At 38.0% G+C, this 19599-nt stretch overlaps 1 protein-coding gene across 3 annotated transcripts in view; it reads right to left on the bottom strand.

Annotated features, from left to right (window-relative positions):
* Positions 1–12328: 12328 nt before the first annotated feature.
* PIK3CB (phosphatidylinositol-4,5-bisphosphate 3-kinase catalytic subunit beta) overlaps positions 12329–19599 on the bottom strand; it is a 202928-nt gene continuing 195657 nt past the window's right edge. For all 3 annotated transcript variants that reach the window (XM_024131871.3, XM_028489344.2, XM_028489340.2), the window contains exons 22-24: positions 16069–16214; positions 14820–14952; positions 12329–14450 (exon numbers count right to left, since the gene is read on the bottom strand). In XM_024131871.3, the coding sequence (XP_023987639.1) occupies positions 14313–14450; positions 14820–14952; positions 16069–16214 (417 nt within the window). In that variant the 3' untranslated portion in view covers positions 12329–14312. The remainder of the gene's footprint in view (positions 14451–14819; positions 14953–16068; positions 16215–19599) is intronic.

Below are 19599 nucleotides of genomic sequence, written 5' to 3'. Positions count from 1 at the left end.
GAAATCATCCCCCTGCTCTCCCCATGCCACCCCCCAGCCTTCCTTCACTGCCACTGGAAGATTAGGAGATGAATGAAGAGGGACTCTTCTGAGGCTTATTAAACTCATTTTTGGGTTGGCTTTCAAGTGTTTGGGTGTGGTCGTTTTCATTTCCCTTGAATAAAGGGCGTTATTGATTGATTGATTTAATGGCTGTGTTGGGTCTTCATTGCTGTGCGCAGGCTTTCTCTAGTCGCGGCAAGCAGGGGCTACTTTTCGTTGCGGTGCGCGGGCTTCTCATTGCGGTGACGTCTCTTGTTGTGGAGCACGGGGCTCTAGGCGCACGGGCTTCAGTAGTTGTGGCACGCAGGCTCAGTAGTTGTGGCTCGCGGGCTCTAGAGCGCAGGCTGCACCACCAGGAAAGCCCCTAAAGGGCGACCTTTCTTTTTTTTTTTTTTTTTTTTGTGGTATGCGGGCCTCCCTCTGCTGCGGCCTCTCCCGTTGCGGAGCACAGGCTCCGGACGCGCAGGCCCAGCGGCCATGGCTTACGGGCCCAGCCGCTCCGCGGCATGGGGGATACTCCCAGACCGGGGCGCGAACCTGGTTCCCCTGCATCGGCAGGCGGACGCGCAACCACTGCGCCACCAGGGAAGCCCCAGGGCGACTTTTAATGGCCATATTTTATCTGGTACAAAAAATGTTTTGTGCCACGTCCAAAAGCAAAGCAATTATTTTTAGGCACTTTGTTTTGAACTCTAGCTATTAGCAGTCAGAACTGTACTTTGCAGTGTGTTATTATGTACCTCAGCAAACACGTGGGGATACAGTTTGATTCAGTCTTTTGGAGACCAAACCTTGAGAATGTAGTTTGCCTTTGACTTGGTGAACCCATGTTTTTTGTTTTGTTAATTTAAAGCAGCTTGGGGGAATTCCCTGGCAGTCCAGTGTTTAAGACTCAGCACTTTCACTGCCGAGGGCCCGGGTTCAATCCCTGGTCGGGAATTAAGATCCCACAAGCCTTGAGGTGCAGCCAAACAAACAAAAAAACCCAGCAGGGTCACGAGGAAGGTGTACAGCCTGGGTTTGAAGTTCGGCACCAAAGGTTAAGCTCTTGAGCCTCCGTTTCTCCAACCTAAAAAATAAGGCTATTTGTTTTGTTTTGCTTAATGAAATATTTTAAATGTACAAAAAATAGAAAATAATAAAAGAAACACTTGTATTATTTAACTGGGTTTACCTATCATCCAGTTTAATAAGTAAAGCATTAAAATACAACTGAAGAGCCATATACCCTTGCTATTCCCATACCCCTCCCTTGCCAGAGTGATCACTATCGTGAACTTGATGTTCACCATTCCCATGCAAGTCTGTATTCTTTAACTGTGTAGGTATATATCCCTAAAAAAATACAGTATTACTTAAAATTTTAAATGTTATATTCTATGGATCCTTCCTGCAACTTGCTTTTTTTCCATTCAGTATTGATTTTGAGATTGATCTAGGTTGTTACATGTAACTCCAGTTCCTTTTAACTCTTGCATTCAACCATATGAATTTAGCCATCCACTCGCCTCAGCAGTTTTCAGATGATCATTATACCATCAAAGCTCTAATGAACATCTTTGTGTGTCTCTGTGTGTCCCTTGAGAATATGCTCCAGTTTCTCTAGGGCTTTGCTATTTAAAGTGTGTCCCTGGACCAGCAGCAATGACATCACCTAGGAGTTTGTTAGAAATTAAGAATCTCAGACCTTTCCTACCGAATCAGGATCTGGGTTTTAATAAGATCCCATGGTGATTTGTATGTACATCAAGGATTGAGAAGCACTGCTTTAGGTATGCTAAGCAATAGAACTGCTGAATGAGAGAGTAGTGCAAATCATATTAAAGATTTGCCAAATTGCTCTCAAAGGTGGTTGTACCATTATAAACTTTGACCAGCAGAATTCTTTACCTCGAATCTTCAAAGCTTGATACAGTCAGGATTGCAGTTTTGCCAATCCAATCGTTTTTTAAAAAAATGGTATGTCATGGGAATTCCCTGGTGGTCCAGTGGTTAGGACTCCACGCTTTCACGGCCGAGGGTGTGGGTTCAATCCCCAGTCAGGGAAATAAGATCCCGAAAGCTGTGGGGTGCGGCCTAAATAAATAAAATGGTATAGTGGGGTGCAGCTTAAATAAATAAAATGGTATATCTTTTGAATTTTCTCTGATTACTAGTTGAGTGTCTTACATGTTTATTGGCCATTCAGGCTTCTTTTTCCAAGAATTACCTTTTCATTTCTTTTGCCTATTTTTCTGTTGAGTTGTCTTCATTTTCTAATAGATATGTAGTCCTTTGACTGTAGTCTTTCCCTCGAGGCAGTACGAAATGTGCAGTAGATCAGCAAGTCTCCCAGTCATCCCTTCCATTTCACACAATATATCTATCCTCTAACAAGCTCTGAGGGCAGGGACAGCATACTGCTGTATCCCCCAGGACCTAACACGCCCCTCACAGATGGCAGGCAGTGAGATTTGTATTACTGCAGCTCAGAGGAGAGGTCTGGGATGGAGATATACCTGCGAGCATCATTAACATATACAGGAGATTTCATGCAATGGAAATGAATAACATCAGCTAGGAAGGTTGTAGAGAGAAAAAAAAGAAGGGACGGTTAAACCCTGAAGGGCTACAGCATTTAGGCAAGGGAGATCTTCATTAAGTAAGGAAATCCTGAAGCTATCAAACAACAACCTATTTGATTATCTAGAAGTTTAAAAGTTGTATGGTAAAAGATACCATAAGCAAAGTCAATAAGCAAACAATAGATATGGGGAAGACACTTATAATGTAGATGACAAGGTCCAACATATATATAAACAGCTTTTAAAAATTGATAAGAAAAGTCAGGCTAATTGTAAAATGGATAAAGGATGTTAATAGCCTATTTACAGAAAAGGAAATCCAAATAGCCAACAAATGTATCTTTTAAATGCTCAAATTAATTTATAGCTAGGGGTATTATTTTAACAATGAAAACAGCAAAAAATTTAAAAGAGCAATGACATGTTACTGACTGAGATATGGAAGAAAGGGTATCCCTTCACACTTTGGTGATGAAAATAAGTAAGTTCTTAGGAAAGCAATCTGACATTTATTAAATTAAAAGTTCCATTTATATAAAGCTCAAAAACAGGCAGAAACTAATATATAGTCTTAGAAGTCCACATAATGCTCACTTTAGGGGGTAGTTAGTAACTAGGAGCACGAGAGAAATTTCTGGGATGAAGGTAATTTTCTATTTTTGATGCGAATGCCGTTTACAAAGATGTATTCACTTTGTGAAAATTAATGAAGCTATATACCAATATGATTTTTACCTTTCTGTCTGTATGTTATGTTCTGTATGAATGCTTAAATTTCAGTAAAGATTTTAAAGCATACTTATAAAGTTTTTTAAAACACAACTCACACACACACACACCTCTCACACACCCTTCTCTTTGGGAATCTATCCCATAAAAACAAAGCCTTTGGTATCAGCATGAGGATATTTTTACAAGGATGTTTGCTGCAGCATTGTGCATAGTGGGGGGAAAAAACTGGAAATTGTGAATGCTTATCTACAGAGAAATGATTGAATAAATTATTATACACCATTAACTACAATTCAGCCATTTAGAAGAATGAACTGGAGAGATTTCCATAAAGTATTTTTGAATAAAAATACTTAAAGTAAAAAAAAAAAAGAAAAAGCAAGTTGCAGAAAAGTGGGCATAATATAGTCCAATTGTGTAAAAAAAAAAAAAAAAAGAAAAAAAATAGACACCTTGTATAATGTGTGTGTGTATATATCTTTCTCTGTATATGATTATACAAGCATGGAGAGAAATATGAAAGGTTAGAAAGAGGTGACATGAGCTACTTAAAGGGGAGAGAGAATGAGGCTGACAGCGGGGTGGGGATAACCAAACAAAATTCAAGAAAAAAAAAAATAAGATTTCAACTTTAAAAAAGAAAACATTGGGCTTCCCTGGTGGCGCAGTGGTTGAGACTCCGCCTGCCGATGCAGGGGACACGGGTTCGTGCCCCGGTCTGGGAAGATCCCACATGCTGCGGAGCGGCTAGAACCGTGAGCCATGGCAGCTAAGCCTGCGCGTCCGAAGCCTGTGCTCTGCAACGGGAGAGGCCACAACAGTGAGAGGCCCCCGTACCGCAAAAAAAGAAAGAAAGAAAGAAAGCATTTATGATCACATTTATGCATTTGTTAAAAAATTTTTGTAAGAAATGTACAAAGGAAAAACAGATTGTATAGAAGAGAAAGTGTTAGAAAAACAGACTGAGGAGTGTTTTGAGACAGTGGAAAATCCTAAGGTGTACAAAGTATTACAAAACAGTAATAGTTAACTATGTCAAATTGCTGCTGAGAAGATGAGAAGCATGAGAACTGAAAAGTGTCCATTTGATTTGGCAACATCAAGGATGCTGGTGAAAAAATTAATAAAATCGGTCTCAATGAAATGAGGAAGAAGCCATATGAAAGTGGATGAAGAGTTAGTAGAGAAAGGAGTAAAGGTGGACAAGGTAATGCTGACAAATCTCTTGCCAACAACTGAAAAATTGGTCAAAATATAAAACATATCTTCTTGAAGGCACCAGAAAGCAAAAAAGGCAGTGATGAATTTCTATGCCAAGGTGCAGGAGGAAAGAGAAACCAGAGTAGTAATCCAGGCATTTGGATTACTAGCAATCCTGAGAATGTTTACTGATTCTGCAACAGGAGGTCAGGCATCTAAACAGCACTTTGGACAGCCTTGTAGGGCTAGGGAGATGAACGTGGGATCCAGGAATGCCAATGTTGGGGGACTCTAGCAAAACTCCCACATTCTGGGCTGGGACCCCAAAGACCGTAACTTAAGAAATAAGAGGAACTTCCCTGGTGGTCCTGTGGTTAAGAATCCACCTTCCAGTGTGGGGGACACGGGTTTGATCCCTGGTCGGGGAACTGAGATCCCACATGCCGTGGGGCAACTAACTAAGCCCATGCGCTGCAACTACTGAGCACACAGGCCACAACTAGAGAGCCCGCATGCCACAGCAGAGGATCCTGCATGCTGCAACAAAGATCCCAATGAAGATCCCGCATGCTGCAACTAAGACCTGATGCAGCCAAAAATAAATAAATATTTTTAAAAAAGAATAAACAGTTGATCTGTTCTTGAAATAAGAGTTACCTTGGATGTGAGTATACAGCATAAATAAATAAATGAGCAAACAAGGCAGGACAACATGAATGGGCATCAACAGAAATAACCAACAATAGAAAGAGGCCCACAGGGTCTGCAGATTAAGAATTCATTAGATGTAAAGCTTAACATAATTATGTTTAAAATGTTCAGGGTAATAAAAAGACAACTCTGAGAATTTCACAGAGAACAGAAAAATATAAAAAGACACAGCAGAATTTAAAAAGAACCAAATAGAAACTGTAGAACTGAAAAACACAATAATGAAATTAATAACTCAAAATCAGAGAAATAATAAACTGGGAAATAGGTGAAAAGAAAATATCTAGGAGAAAAATACAGAGATTATAGAGAAGGGAGTAATTAAAATATAGACTACATAATTAAAGGTCAAATATGTGTAAATGGAGTTCCAAAAGGACAGAGAATTATGCAAAAGCAGATTTGAAGAGAATTTTCCAAATGATGAAAGGTAGCAAGCTATAGATTCAAGATCTGCAGACACCAAGCAGGAAGAATAGAAAGAAAACCAGCCCTCAGTATATCATAGGAAAACTGCTAAAAACAAAAGACAAACAAAATCTTTAAAAGTGGCCAGTAGAAAAAAAATACATTAAAATACTGTTAACTTTTTAAAAGAAATGATATAAACAAGAGGACAATGGACAAATCCCTTCAACGTGTTGAAATAAGCAACTTCCAACCTAAATTTCTGTGCTCAGGCAAACAAAAGTTGAAGGAATCAACCAAGAGTAGAACTTAAAGAAATATGAAAGGGTATTCCTTGGTCTAAGAAACAAATGATCCCAAATGAAAGCCTGAAAATGCAGGAAAAAAGATAAAAAGCAATGATAAGAGTAAAAATGTATATACAGTTGACACTTGAACAACATGGGTTGGAACTGCACAGGTCCACTTATAATAAACTTTTTTCCCAATAAATATGTACTAAACAATTCACAGTTGACTGAATCCGTGGATATGGAACCACATATAGGGAGGGGTGACAGTAAAGTTATATTCAGATTTCTGACTGTGCAGGAGGTTGGCCCCCTCAACCCCCATGTTGTTCAAGGGTTAACTGTATATTTAATGACAGTGGCTGTACAAAACAATACTTTCTTGTGGGATTTAACACTGATATATCATTAAAATCCAACAACGATAGCATATAGGTTGGGTGAGAAATAAACAGATTTAAAGAGTTCTCAGGTTCTTGTATTGTCTGGGAAGATGATAAAAGTACCAATAAACATTAGACTCAGATAAGTCTAATACGCAAGTTGTCATCTAGTGTAATCAATAAAAGAATGGTAAAAGAGTGTATGATTTCCAAATTAATGGGAAAAGTTATTTCAGCATTCCATTAAAATGGGAAAGAAAACTCAAAAAAGAACACAAAGAAAGAAAATCTAGGAAAAATAAAACTACAGAGTAAGACGGTTCACTTAACCCGAAATACATAGGCAATTACATTAAATGTAAATAGACTAAATGTTTCAATTCACAGGTAAAGATTGTCAGAGTGGATTAAAACAAAACAAAACTACATCCTATTTACAAGAGAGACATTTATAATATAAGGATTCCAAAAGGTTGCAAGAAAAGAACACACCATGCAAACAAAAACCAAATGAAAGCTAATATAACTCTATTGATATCAGTTAAGCAGACATTAAGGCAAAACACATTATCAGAAACGGTTTAACACTTTAAGATAATTTTTTAAAACGGTTCAATTCACCAAGGATATAAATCATCTCTAAATTTGGATGCACCTAATTATATTGCTTCAAACTCTATAAGATAAAAATTGACATAACTAGAATAAGCAAACCCAAAATCAAAGTGGGGTATTTTAACTTATCGCTTTCATAAATGCTAGACAAAAATTCAGTAAAAATATATAAATTTAAACAACATAGCAGAATTGATCTAATGAACATATGTAAAACAGCTGATCAAAACCTGCAAAATATGGATTTTTTCATGTGCACACTGAACATTTATAAAACTTGACGATACTGTGAGTCATAAAAAAAATAAGTCCCACAAATTTGAAAGAATTTAACTCATAGATAAGTTCTGTGAATGCCATCCAATCTAGAAATCAATTAAAAAAATGAGAAAATCCATCTGTATTTGGAAATTAATAAATACTTTGAAGTAACCAGCACATCACAAAGAAACCAAAATGATAATCAGAAAATATTTTCTATTGAATGGTGATGAAAAGACTTCATATCAAAACTTATGGGATGCAGGTAAAGACTGTTATTATAAAAGCTAAAATTGATCAGCTAAGCAACCATTTTATAAAGTTGTAGGAGAGGAGTAACAGCAAAATAAACACAAATAAAGTAGAAGGAAGGAAATAATAAGGGTAAAAGCAGAGTAGAAAACAAACATACAACAGAGGATCAAAAAGGCCAAAAGCTTATTTTTGTAAAGACCAATACAATTGAAAAACCTCTAGTGAGACTAAAAATAGAGAAGGCACTAACCAAAACCAAGAATGAAAAGAGGACATCACTATCAATTCTGCAACATTAATGAACTCTTAACACACGGATTACTTTATAAAAATAAATTTGAAAAGGTATATGAAATGTACACATACCTAGAAACTCACAGTTCTTCAAAACAAACACAGTAAGATATAAAAATCTGAATATTCCTCTAGCTATTAAAGACATTAAATCCATTAAATCCATACCTCAAAGAAACATCAGACATTAAGTCACTAGCAAAATTCTATCAAACTTTTAAGTAAGAAATAATGCCAATCTTACCTGTCTTATAAGGTCACCAAAACCTTGATAACAAAACCCGAAACAGACCTTAAAAGAAATTTATGGACCAATCCCACTGATGAAAATAGACACAAAAATCCCAAATGAATTATTGGTGAATCAAATCCAGCAATATATTTTTTAAAAGATAATACATCACAATCAAGTTGGGCTCATTCAAGGAATGTAAATATTTGGTTAAATATTTGAACATCAATCAATATAACTCACCAAATGAGTAAAACCATATGATCATCTTTGTAAAATGCAGAAAATAACTTGACAAAATTCAGCATCACTTCATGATTTTTGAAACAAATCCAGTGGGAACTGAAACATGCTTCCTTAACCTAGTAAAAGATCCAGATTCCAGAGCAAACACCATACCTAATATGGAAGACTTTCCCTTTGAGATCAGCAAAAGGTAGAATACTGCTTCTATTCAACCTTTTCTTGGAATTCCTAACCAGTGCAGAAGGTCAAGAAAAAGAAATAAAATGTTGAAGGGAATGGAAAGAAAGAAAGCAAGCTACTAATCATTTGTAGATGATACATGCAAAATCAAAATAATTTCTATAAATAAATTGTTAGGATTAATTAGAATGTTTGGTATGTCTGAGAAATAGAAATATTATTTGTATATCTATTGATTGCTCTGAAACTTTAGTTAAAACTATGAAAATACAGGTTGCTGTATTCCATCTCCCAAGTTTCTGATTTAGTAGGTCTGGGGTGGTGGTCAAGAATTTACATTCTAATCAGTTCCCAGGTGATGCCAATACTCCTCAGTCAGGGGATCACACTTTGAGAACAATTGCTATACAACAGATCAACAACAAGGAAACTTAAAATCACTTACCCAGGCAGAACAGGAACAAAGAAGCAGATGTAGAGAATGGACTTGAGGACACGGGGAGGGGGAAGGGTAAGCTGGGAAGAAGTGAGAGAGTGGCATGGACATATATACACTACCAAATGTAAAATAGCTAGCTAGTGGGAAGCAGCCACATAGCACAGGGAGATCAGCTTGGTACTTTGTGACCACCTAGAGGGGTGGGATAGGGAGGGTGGGAGGGAGACCCAAGAGGGAGGGGATATGGGGATATATATTTATGTATAGCTGATTCACTTTGTTATACAGCAGAAACTAACACACCATTGTAAAGGAATTATACTCCAATAAAGATGTTAAGAAAAAAAATCACTTACCCAGGAATCTAACAAAATATAGACAAGGCTCTCCACAGAAAACTATAAATCACAGTGGATAAAGAGGATCTAAATAAAAGATACTCCATTGTCATGGATTGTAAGAGTCAATATTCTGAAGATGTCAATTTGACTCAACCTAATCTACAAGTTAGTGCAATTCCATTTAAAATTTTCATATTTTGGGCATCTCGACAAGCAGATTCTGAAATGTATATTGAGGCATCATTGATAACTGTGAATAAAGAGCATGGACACTTAAGACAGACTCCCTGAGTTTGAATACTGGCTCCTACTTTGTGAACAAAGTGCCTCCATTTTCTCATTTGCAAAGTGGGAAAGAACAACTGTACCTATCACACAACCTTGTTAAAAGGATTAAATATATATAGTTTAGATGCATGCCTAGCACACAATATGTACTTTGCATGAGGTTAATAATTAAGTAAAATAAAATAGGGAGATGAAATCTACTGCATATCTTCTAGAGTCCAGAAGCAGACTCATGCATATATGGACAGATGGTTTATGACCAAGGGGGATATAGAACAGTGGGGAAAGAAGGATTATCTTTCCAAATAAAAGATACTAGGAAAAAACACTTCACACTATATATATAAAAAGCAATTCCAGGTAGACTACAGATCTAAATGGATTAGGAAAAAAATGAAGCTTTCAGAAGGTAATCCAGGAGAATATCTTCATGACCTTGGGATAGGGAAAGATTTCTTAAATACCACATAAGGGATATTAACCACAAAGGAAAATAATAATAAATTTGACATAAAATTAAGATCTTGTGTTATTAGAAGAAAGATAAGGCTTGTAGACAAAATATATACAGAATTTCACATAACAAAAACCAAAAAGCAAAATTAAAAAAATCCTTCCTTAAAACAAAAAACCAAAATGACAGGTAACCAAATTAATAAATGGATAAAGGACTTAAGAAGGCATTTCACAAAGCAGAAAATCCAAATGGCCAAAACAAACATGAAAAAGCAATTCAATGTCATTACTAATCAATCAGGGAAATGCAAACTAGCTCACTATAAACACCAGAACAGCTAAAATTTTTTATATGTTGGTTAACCGGGTGTTGGTGAGTGTGTGGAGCAACAAGAATTAAGTACCAGGAAAAAATAAATTGGTACAACTACTCATTTTAGCATTACTTGGTTAAAAAAAAAGATTACATAATTCTACGACCCATCAATTTTAATCTTAAGTATATACATCCAAAGAAATATGTACATATGTGAAACAAGAGATAAATTATAATTATCACAGCAGCATCATTTGTAATAGCCTCAAACTAGAATCAACCTGTATGTGTCCCAACAGTAGAGAGGATATGTAAATTATAGGGTATCCATAACATGGAATACTATACAGTGATGATAAAGAATGAACTGGAGATACATGCAACTAACTGGCTGAATCTTAAAAACATGATGTTGAGGGGAAGACTCCTGATGATTGCCATAAAAGAAGAGGTGGTGATTACCTTGGCAGAGAGGGAGTCTTCACCAGGAAGGGGCATTTGTAGGGTTCTGAGGTGTTGTCAATGTTCTTTCTTGACCTGTGTGGTGGTTACTTGGATGTTTGCTCTATAATATGCTAATATTATTTATATGTTATTGTTTTATGCACTTTTCTGTATTTGCCTTTTTCACAATAAAAAAAGGTAAAAGAGAAGAAGGTGGAGAAGATCTGAAAGGCCAGACCTCGAAGTGTTAAACTGGGCTTTGCTAAAAGTAGAATCCTGGGCTTTGCTAAAAGTAGAAAAGTATCAGGAGTTCCAAAAATCTATTAGTTATACATTTTCATGTAGGAATAACCCAGAAAGTGTTGTCAGACAGTTTTTCCATCATTGGAAAGGGGACAAAACTGCTACTGCTACTGAAAGAGGAAGAGGCTCCAGGATGACATGACTGGTGTTTAGATCCTACCTGGGAAGAGATGCAGCATTCTGGTGTGGAGGAAGGGGAAGAGGCAGGTGGAAACAAGCAACTGCTGATCCTGTTAATGCCCATGAATCATGCTTTATATATGCTGTACCTTCCTGCCTAATATGCTCTTCCCATTACCTCTTCACCTAGCTCCTATCTGTCCTTGAAGACTCAGCTCAGAGGCCCACTTCTCCGGGAAACCACAGCCCCTGCTTCCTCCCTCCTAAGAGCTGCTTGTCCCCTATAGTCAGGGTCACATGGCATGGTATCTCTCTGCTTTCCATGTCATGGACCAATCTTTCACCTTCTGCAGACAAGTGAATCCTGCATTACAGGCTGCCTGGCTAAGATCTGGTGCTGACAGTCAGGGATATGGGCTGCACAAGGCAGAACTGAGAATGCACTGGAAGACAGGAGACAAGCATAGAGCTCTGGAAGGGGTTTCCCTTCCCTGAGATTCCTCCCTTCAGGAGGGGGAAGCAGGGAAAGAAATGAGATTGCCTCTGAGTTGGGACTCAGCACACGTTCCAATCACAGTCTTAAACTAGCCTCTCCCACAGAAGTGAGTAGGGCAGTTATTACCAATCCCACTTTACAAATAGGAAGCTCAGATCCTGAGAAAGAAAATAAATACCTTACTCCAAGGTCAGAGAGGCAGAGCTGGATTGCAAATACTAGCTTCTGCAGCCCAGGGTCTTGAATATAGACATGAGAATACTCAGGAATTACTTGTTCAACAAAGTCATCCTTTGTCTTCCCAGTCCAGGGTAGACACAGATGCTGTCCTCAAGTATGGAAATGTATAGAGCTTCCAAAATCTTGTTTTGGGAAATAACCAAAAGACAGGAAGCCAAGGCATTGGGTAACCAGCCCCCAGGCAAGGAACTATTCCTGCAGTCCAGACCCCTAACCTGCTCTGTGGGTTGGCTATCCTCTGCCTTCCACGTCCATCTCTCTGACTCAGGCGGAGCCCCTGAGAATCAGGGACATGCAAGTCAGCAAGTGTGTAGGGAGCACCTGGTAGGAGTGTTCAGCAGCTACTGAGGGCTATCATGCTATCTATGGGGGGTCTACAGCAGAGGTGGTTAAGAGCCATGCTGGCCTCAGGTCCTGCACTGCCTGGGGAGGTTCCTTTCCCTTTCTTACTCTCAAAGACATTCACATTCACCGATTTAGCATATATTTACCAAGGAACCTATGGGCTGAGGAGACCCCTCTGGAAACAATGGTGCCCACTTCTCACTGGCAATGCTCACCACTCTCCAAACCCCTGGCCCGTAACCGGGTACATGTAATGGTGGACTGCTATCAGACAAAGATCCCTGAACAAACCTGTCCTCCTACAGTCCTATTTCTGCAACTCTCACCAAGTCTAGAGCAGCCCTGGGAATGGTCAGTTCAGAGTTCAATCCCCACCATCAGCTGAGTTATTTCCGAGAAACTGTGCTCTGAGCACCTGCCCAATGGAAGAGAGCTACAAAGTGGCTAGTCTGGCCTTGGGTACCGAGTAACTGAACGGACATTCTTCCAGACCTCAGGATACCTTCCAAAGGCATGGAAACTCAGTGAAGACACCCTCTTGCCTCAGGCTCCCAACCAAAGTCCAAAAGGCCTCCCATACTGCTTGATGGGGTTGGGAAACAAGGAGAGAAGTCACGGAAGAGACCACGAGCTTTAGCTTACCCCGAGGTTGGTCTGTCTATTGACTTGACCATTTCTTAAACAGTCCCAGTGCCAAGGTCCTGTGCTGCCCATAAAGAAGAGGCCCACACATCCCAAGAGCAGCCAAAACCAGCTCACCCATTTATTTGACTGAGAACATTAAGGAAGACAACAAAATTAAACAATCTTTAATAAAATTCCTATAGAAAACTCAGTCACAGGGCAAATACTCAGTTCTCTTTCCCATGTCACTAAGGATTGAGAGCTCCCAATAGTCTTTGGAGAATAAGCAGTAGTTTTGCTGGATGTTGCCAGTGCTCAGAAAGAGCCTCCATTTACACATTCAAACCAGTAGTTCCTATTGCACATATTAACATTTTTCTGCCATCTAGCACCCTAAATATATGGTACCTCAACAAATAAATTAAAGAATTCCATGTGGCATGAAACATTTCAATTTGAACTAATATCCTTGAAAAATCACATTATTACAAGTTTTAATAAATACAGTAAGAACAGCTGGCATTTTACTAAAATACTGAATTTTAGGCCTGGAGTTTATTCCACAAATAGTTTCCTTTTCATTTGCTTTCTGTCTTGGATACATTTGCTCAAGTATTATGCTCTATGAAGTGAACTCTTTCATAGATACCATGTAAAAACTGTATTAATATGTGCCTCATTATAGAAGCAGCTGGAAGAACTGGATCACATAGTTAACTCAAAAGTAACTTAGGAAAAAGCTCTGCTTTTGTAAAACTTTAAAACACAGGCTGAAGAAAATCAAAATAACATCATTTTTATATAGAACTCCCACTAGAAATTTTATAAATATATATGCAGCATAAATTATATTTGCCTCACCAAGTAGATTTTCATCAAGTCTGGCTGGGATGATGCTATCACAGTAGATAAGTATCAACAAAAGAATTAATGTTTCCACAGGTTTAAAAGATTTCTTTTGAAAAATAATCATAATTTCAAATTATATTATAATTTGTAGTTTACACAATTTAAAAAGGGAAGAAAGAAAGCTTTCTTTTAAGCCTCATTTGGAAAGTAAGAACAGCTACTAGTCCCCAGGTGTGGATAAGTTGGCTGAGTGATAACACTTGGTCACAATATGAAAAAGAAGTATTTACACCTTTCCAGAAAAGTACCAAATATTTAAAAAAGAACAAAAAGAAAAAACAGAAAGACAAAAAACAATCTCTAGTAGCATTCCTTGGCGTGCAAAGTCAGCAGGAAATGATTATCCATAATGTTGACAGTTTGCATGATGAATCTTGGAAGCATTCAAAAGCAGAGGGTGGTCATCAGGGATTGTTCAGATTAGGTTTCTGTGGGATGCCATTGTTTTTAATTTATCTCTGGGTTCCAGGATTTCATTCCCTTTATAACATCTCTGGCAGGGTCACGTTCAATTTAGTGCAAGTGCAAAATGAAAACTAAACGAAACCAACAAATACATTAGGAGCAAAGGCTGATCGTTAAGATCTGTAGTCTTTCCGAACTGTGTGGGCCATCCAGTTCACTTTAGTAGTCCAGCTTTCCCTGAGTGCCTCATCAAATTTTTGCTTAAATTGCTTGAGTGCTTCTTCTTCACTCTTCCCTAAGGCAAGAGAGTCCTGAAAATGAAGGGAAAAAATCTGATTTTATATATTCTCTGTAGTGAGGTGCAAATCTCAAAGTCTGCAGGAGGCTGACTTGGCCACACAGCATACCCCATGTCCTTATTCAAATACCATTTATGGGAGAGAGAATGAACACCAAGGTATGGTGATAATATGACCTCTGCCAGAGGGTTTTTGAAGATGAAGTGAATTTATGATTACTGCAAGACAACTACTTAGCTGCTTGTCACTACCATTCCTGGGTAAAACTGTCTCACAGGAAATGACTTTGTTCCATTCCCTTTGAACATCTGAATGAAACAGGTAGGTATGGCTGAGCTCTATGCTCACGAAGTCCAATTTACAAAGAAAAGAGGTTCATACCTTAAGGTACTGTATATCCTTGACTGACGTGAGCTCAGGAAGCCCTGCAGTCAACATCAGTGCAAAGAGCGTGATGAAGAGATTCCCATGCCGTCGCAAAATCAGATATGCATCCTCACAACACTGGCGGAACCTTTAGTTGATGCAGCAAATCACAAGAGTATGATGTTAGAACGGAAACAGCAAATTTCATAAAGGAAAATGAGAGATATAGCTAGATTTTCCATAAGAGCTGGAAAATTTCTACTGAACTAAAGGTTCATTTCTGAGTTTTAATCTTTTGAAAATTGTCCCAGGACTAGAATTTACATAAAATAAATCAAGCTCTCTAAAACCACACATATCTTTTTCAAAAACAAAATTAAATAGAAATTATATGATAAAAGGCAATTTAACACTTAATCTAGGCTTTTTAATTCTATGTGTCACAAAAATTATTAAAAAGTGGTGATTATAATCCATAAGGATTTCTAACCATACTTCTAGATTCTAGATTTGTGGTCTGACTCCAGAGACTTAATTTCTTTAATGTCCCCCAAATCAGTGTCAATGAATTTGCATTGTACCTTCCTGTCATCTTGCCTTCCCTCTCTCTCCCCTCTTCAAGCTGGTCATTCAAAATGACCACCCAATCCTATCTCCCTAATTTTGCCAAAGAGGAAAATGGATCCAGAGTTATATTCTACAGAAACCCATGCGGGACTGGAAATGATAACAGCAATCATTTGGTAAGCATATGGATGAGTTGATCACATCATGTAACATATCTCTCATTATCAAAATATCCCTGAAATATAATTATTTTTGTCCCCATTTAAAATGAAGAAGTAAAGACAAGATGACAAGTAATGTGCTTGGAAACCTACAAATAGCAAGGAATAGATCAGAGATTACAAAGTCTTTCCCTGAACCCTGACTCTCTTAATGCACTTCACATAGAAGTGACAGCAAAATGCCAGTCCCTCTCAGCATCTCACTATCAAATGTCTTAACAGTTTCAGAGAATTTTCTAATACAGGTAAAAGGTGGTATACTATTGGAATAAAACAATAATTTATTTCAAATTTCTAGCATTTGTTTTCTCTTCTTTGAACCAGAACAGGATCTGACAGGCAAGTTCCCCCAAAGCCTTCTGTTAGCAGACTGACTATCTCCCCAATCTAAATATACCTCTCAGAGAAATGCTAGTCTAGCTGGTCAGTTGAGAAAACATTAGATGCGTTTACACTGACACGAGGACAATACTCACCGGCCAAACTTTTCCGTGTTTCCTGTTTTTCCTTGTTGAATTACATGAATGAAATCATAGGTAAGAATAAAAGGCACTCTCTCCCTTTTAATGCCAAATTTAGACTTGAAATTTCCAAGAATATGTCCAAAGTCAATGTGGAAGAGCTGGGAAACAAATGGGATTTAATTTCCCCTTTTTTTCTGGTGAAATAAAAACGCAAGGCCTCAACAGTCCTAGACCCCCACGCACTACATCAAATGGAGTAGTAGTAGAGACACTACACAGCCTCCTGGATCATTTGGGAAAAGAGTGCTCTGACATTCAAAGGTCTTTTATATTCAATAATAACCCTGATATTAAACTGCATATACACAGTGGGAAAGATGAATCTTTAAAAAGAAAAATACATCCAAATAATAAACATGTTTGATTTTAAAAAATCAAATAGTTTTACACACAGAAACAAAACAAAAAGAGAGTACATCCTTGCCCCACCAGTTCCCTCACCACCTTAAGTGCTACTACTTAGAGGTAACTTCTCCCGTGTTTTTCCTGATATATGTCTCCATTTTTCTAAATAGTATGTTTATAATTATTTTTTACTTCCTAATTTTGGATTATTATGGAAGGTAAAGATTTAGTGATTCTGTGCTGATGTCATGCCTCATAATGCAACACATTATATCATAATTTCTGGTTAAATCAATATCCAGTGTTTATATTGTTCAAAGTACATAAGCCATGTGGTAATAGTATACTATGATTACACTTCCTTTTTTTGCCCATCTTTTTTCTTGACAAAACTATTTTTTGTCTTAGTGTTCTATGATCTGGTCATTAATTCTTCACAAAATCTTAAAAATCTAAAAATCATTTCACAATGGTTTTCCACATGGTCAGGTAATCTGTTAGCTCCTGTCTGGGCTGGCTGTTCTCTAAGCCTGCCAAAGAACCATCACCCCGTGCTCAACCTTCACTCTCCTCCCATTTGCAGTCCCTGTTTCCTGGGTTCCACATCATTTTCTCTTTTGGTGTAGACCAGGCTTTCTCACTTTTGGCATTACTGACATTTAGGCCCTAAAACTCTTTGTTGTGAGGTTCTATCTTACATACACTATAAGATGTTTGGCAACACCCCTAGCCTCTACCCACAGATGCCTGTAGAATACCCCCCTCCCCCATCCTGACAACCAGAATTGTCTTCAGGCATTGACAAATGTCCCCCAAGGGCAAAAGCACCCCAGTTGAGACCCTTATTTTCATGGATGCCCTTATTCTGGCATCCTCCCAAAAAAAGATTCAGAAGAGATACAGCTTCTGAAACCTTATGTTTGAAAATGTCTTTGTTCTACATTCATACTGAAAGTCTGGTATAGAATTCTAGGTTAGAAATCATTTTCACTCAAAATCATGAAGGCTAATTCCCACTGTCTTATATAGTTTCCAACGCTGCTATTTAGGAGTCAAGCCTTTCTGACTCCTGAGCCCTGGTAAGTGGCTAGCTGTATCTCTGGGAAGGTTTTAAGACCATCACTTTATGCCTGATGCACTGAAATGTCACAGTGAATGGCCTTAGTAAGGGTTTTCTCATCTACTGTAAGGGAACTTTCGTGCCCTTTTGACTGGATAGTCACAAACATCAGCTTTGGGAAATGTTTTTGTATTATTTTTGGGTAAGTTCCTTCCCTTCTTCTTGTGTGCTACTTCTTTCTGTAACTTTTATTAGGCTAGATGGTGAACCTCCCAAGACTGATCCTCTATCATTTCTGGATCCTCTTTCTTCTACTTATCAGATATCTTGGTCCTTTTGGGGATATTAAAGGGCAATATATAGCCTGGTGCCTAAAAAACAGAATCTGGGCCAAACTGCCAGGATTTAAATCCTGGCATATCCACTCTCTGTTGTGTCAATCTTCTCACCTGTAAATGGGGATAACACTACCACTTACTCTGTACAGTTATCATAAGGATTAAAGGAGTTAACATATATAAAGAACTTAAAGAACTGTGCTTTCCACAAGTTAAAGAGTTCAAGAAATGTTAGTTGAGCTTTAGTTTATACTTCTTCTATTTTAATTTTATTTGTTCCTCTTTTTAATTTCTAAGAATTCTATTTTCTAATTTTTAAAAATTAGAATCTTACTACTTCATAGATGCAGTATCTTTTCTGTTTTTACTTCTTAAATCATCCTCTGTTTACTGCAGGTACTGTTTTCCCAGAGTTCTTCTTTCCCCCTCCCTTCAGTTTGCTTGATTTGGTCTCTTTCATGGTAGAGGCTTTCAACAAATGTCTGATAATCTTTGGCTGACCATTCATATTTAAGAATGAGTCACTAAAAAGATGAATGAAAAATCTATGGACATGGTAGGATTGTTGATCAGTGGGCTTCCTTGCAGAGTATCTGGGGAGAGACCTCAAAAGTCAGCATCTGTAAGCCTTTTCACTGGAACTGATCAGTTTCTCTTGAGAAGAACCATCTAGTCTACTGCGAGAGTGGGAATATACACCTGGTTGCTACTGTTCTTGGAGCAAAGCAAGCAGAAATGGCTGGGAAACATATATTTATCATGCCAACTTTCACTCCATCCCTATTTTTAATATGGCACCTTACCCTTAGCTTCCATAGAACCTGTTTGTCCTTGAGTCAGAAGAATTGGTTTCTTCAGAGAATAAATCCTCTAGCCCTTCTTGGAGTTGGGAAGGAGATATAAGCACCTAATTGCTCCACATATAAACTGCCAATCAATCCTGTTTTCAGCCTCCTCCCCTTTCCCCACCTTCAGCATCACCTAGTGCCCCTGATTCCAGAGCTTTCCTCAGACTGACACACCCTTCCACAAGTAGCCATTTTCTCAGCTACGCCGAGTCACTGCTATTTTTCCATTTTGCTTTTGCTCATCCCCAAATCTGTTGATGTCTTTTACCCACTGTTGGCCTCTTTTCCTATTATCTTTGACTTCTTGGATTTACATATTTCTTATTCCTCAATATATTAGAAGGGCATCAAGAAAGAATGGAGAAAAACCTGTGTTTCAACCTGATTAACCAGAAGTCGGAGGGAATCCTTTTAAGTGTGAACACAAGGTTCAACTCTCAAAAGCTCAAGCCAGAACTACCCAGATCTCCAAGGAGGTGTAAAACTCTGGGGCCCACCTAGAGCCAGAGTTCACAGAGTGACTCAGAGTCTTTACTCTGGAATGCCCCTAGTGTCAGGGAATTCTAAGGGTGGCTAAACTGAAAAAGTCTCAAATTATTTCATCTGTCTTTGCTTAATATTAAAGAATTTACAAACAAAAGTCACTCCGAAGAATGACAAAATTTTCACTTCAAAACTAAGAGCTTCTATTTACAACAGACAGGAGATGGAAGCAACCTAAGTGTCCATCATCACATGAATGGATAAAGAAGATGTGGCACATATATATACAATGGAATATTACTCAGCCATAAAAAGAAACAAAATGGAGTTATTTGTAGTGAGGTGGATGGACCTAGAGTCTGTCATACAGAGTGAAGTAAGTCAGAAAGAGAAAAACAAATACCGTATT

The sequence above is a fragment of the Physeter macrocephalus genome, chromosome 1 (genome assembly GCF_002837175.3).
Source record: "Physeter macrocephalus isolate SW-GA chromosome 1, ASM283717v5, whole genome shotgun sequence".
Lineage (NCBI taxonomy): Eukaryota > Metazoa > Chordata > Mammalia > Artiodactyla > Physeteridae > Physeter > Physeter macrocephalus.
The sequence above is the reverse complement of the archived record's forward strand: the minus strand, read 5'-3'. Positions and strand labels throughout refer to the sequence as shown.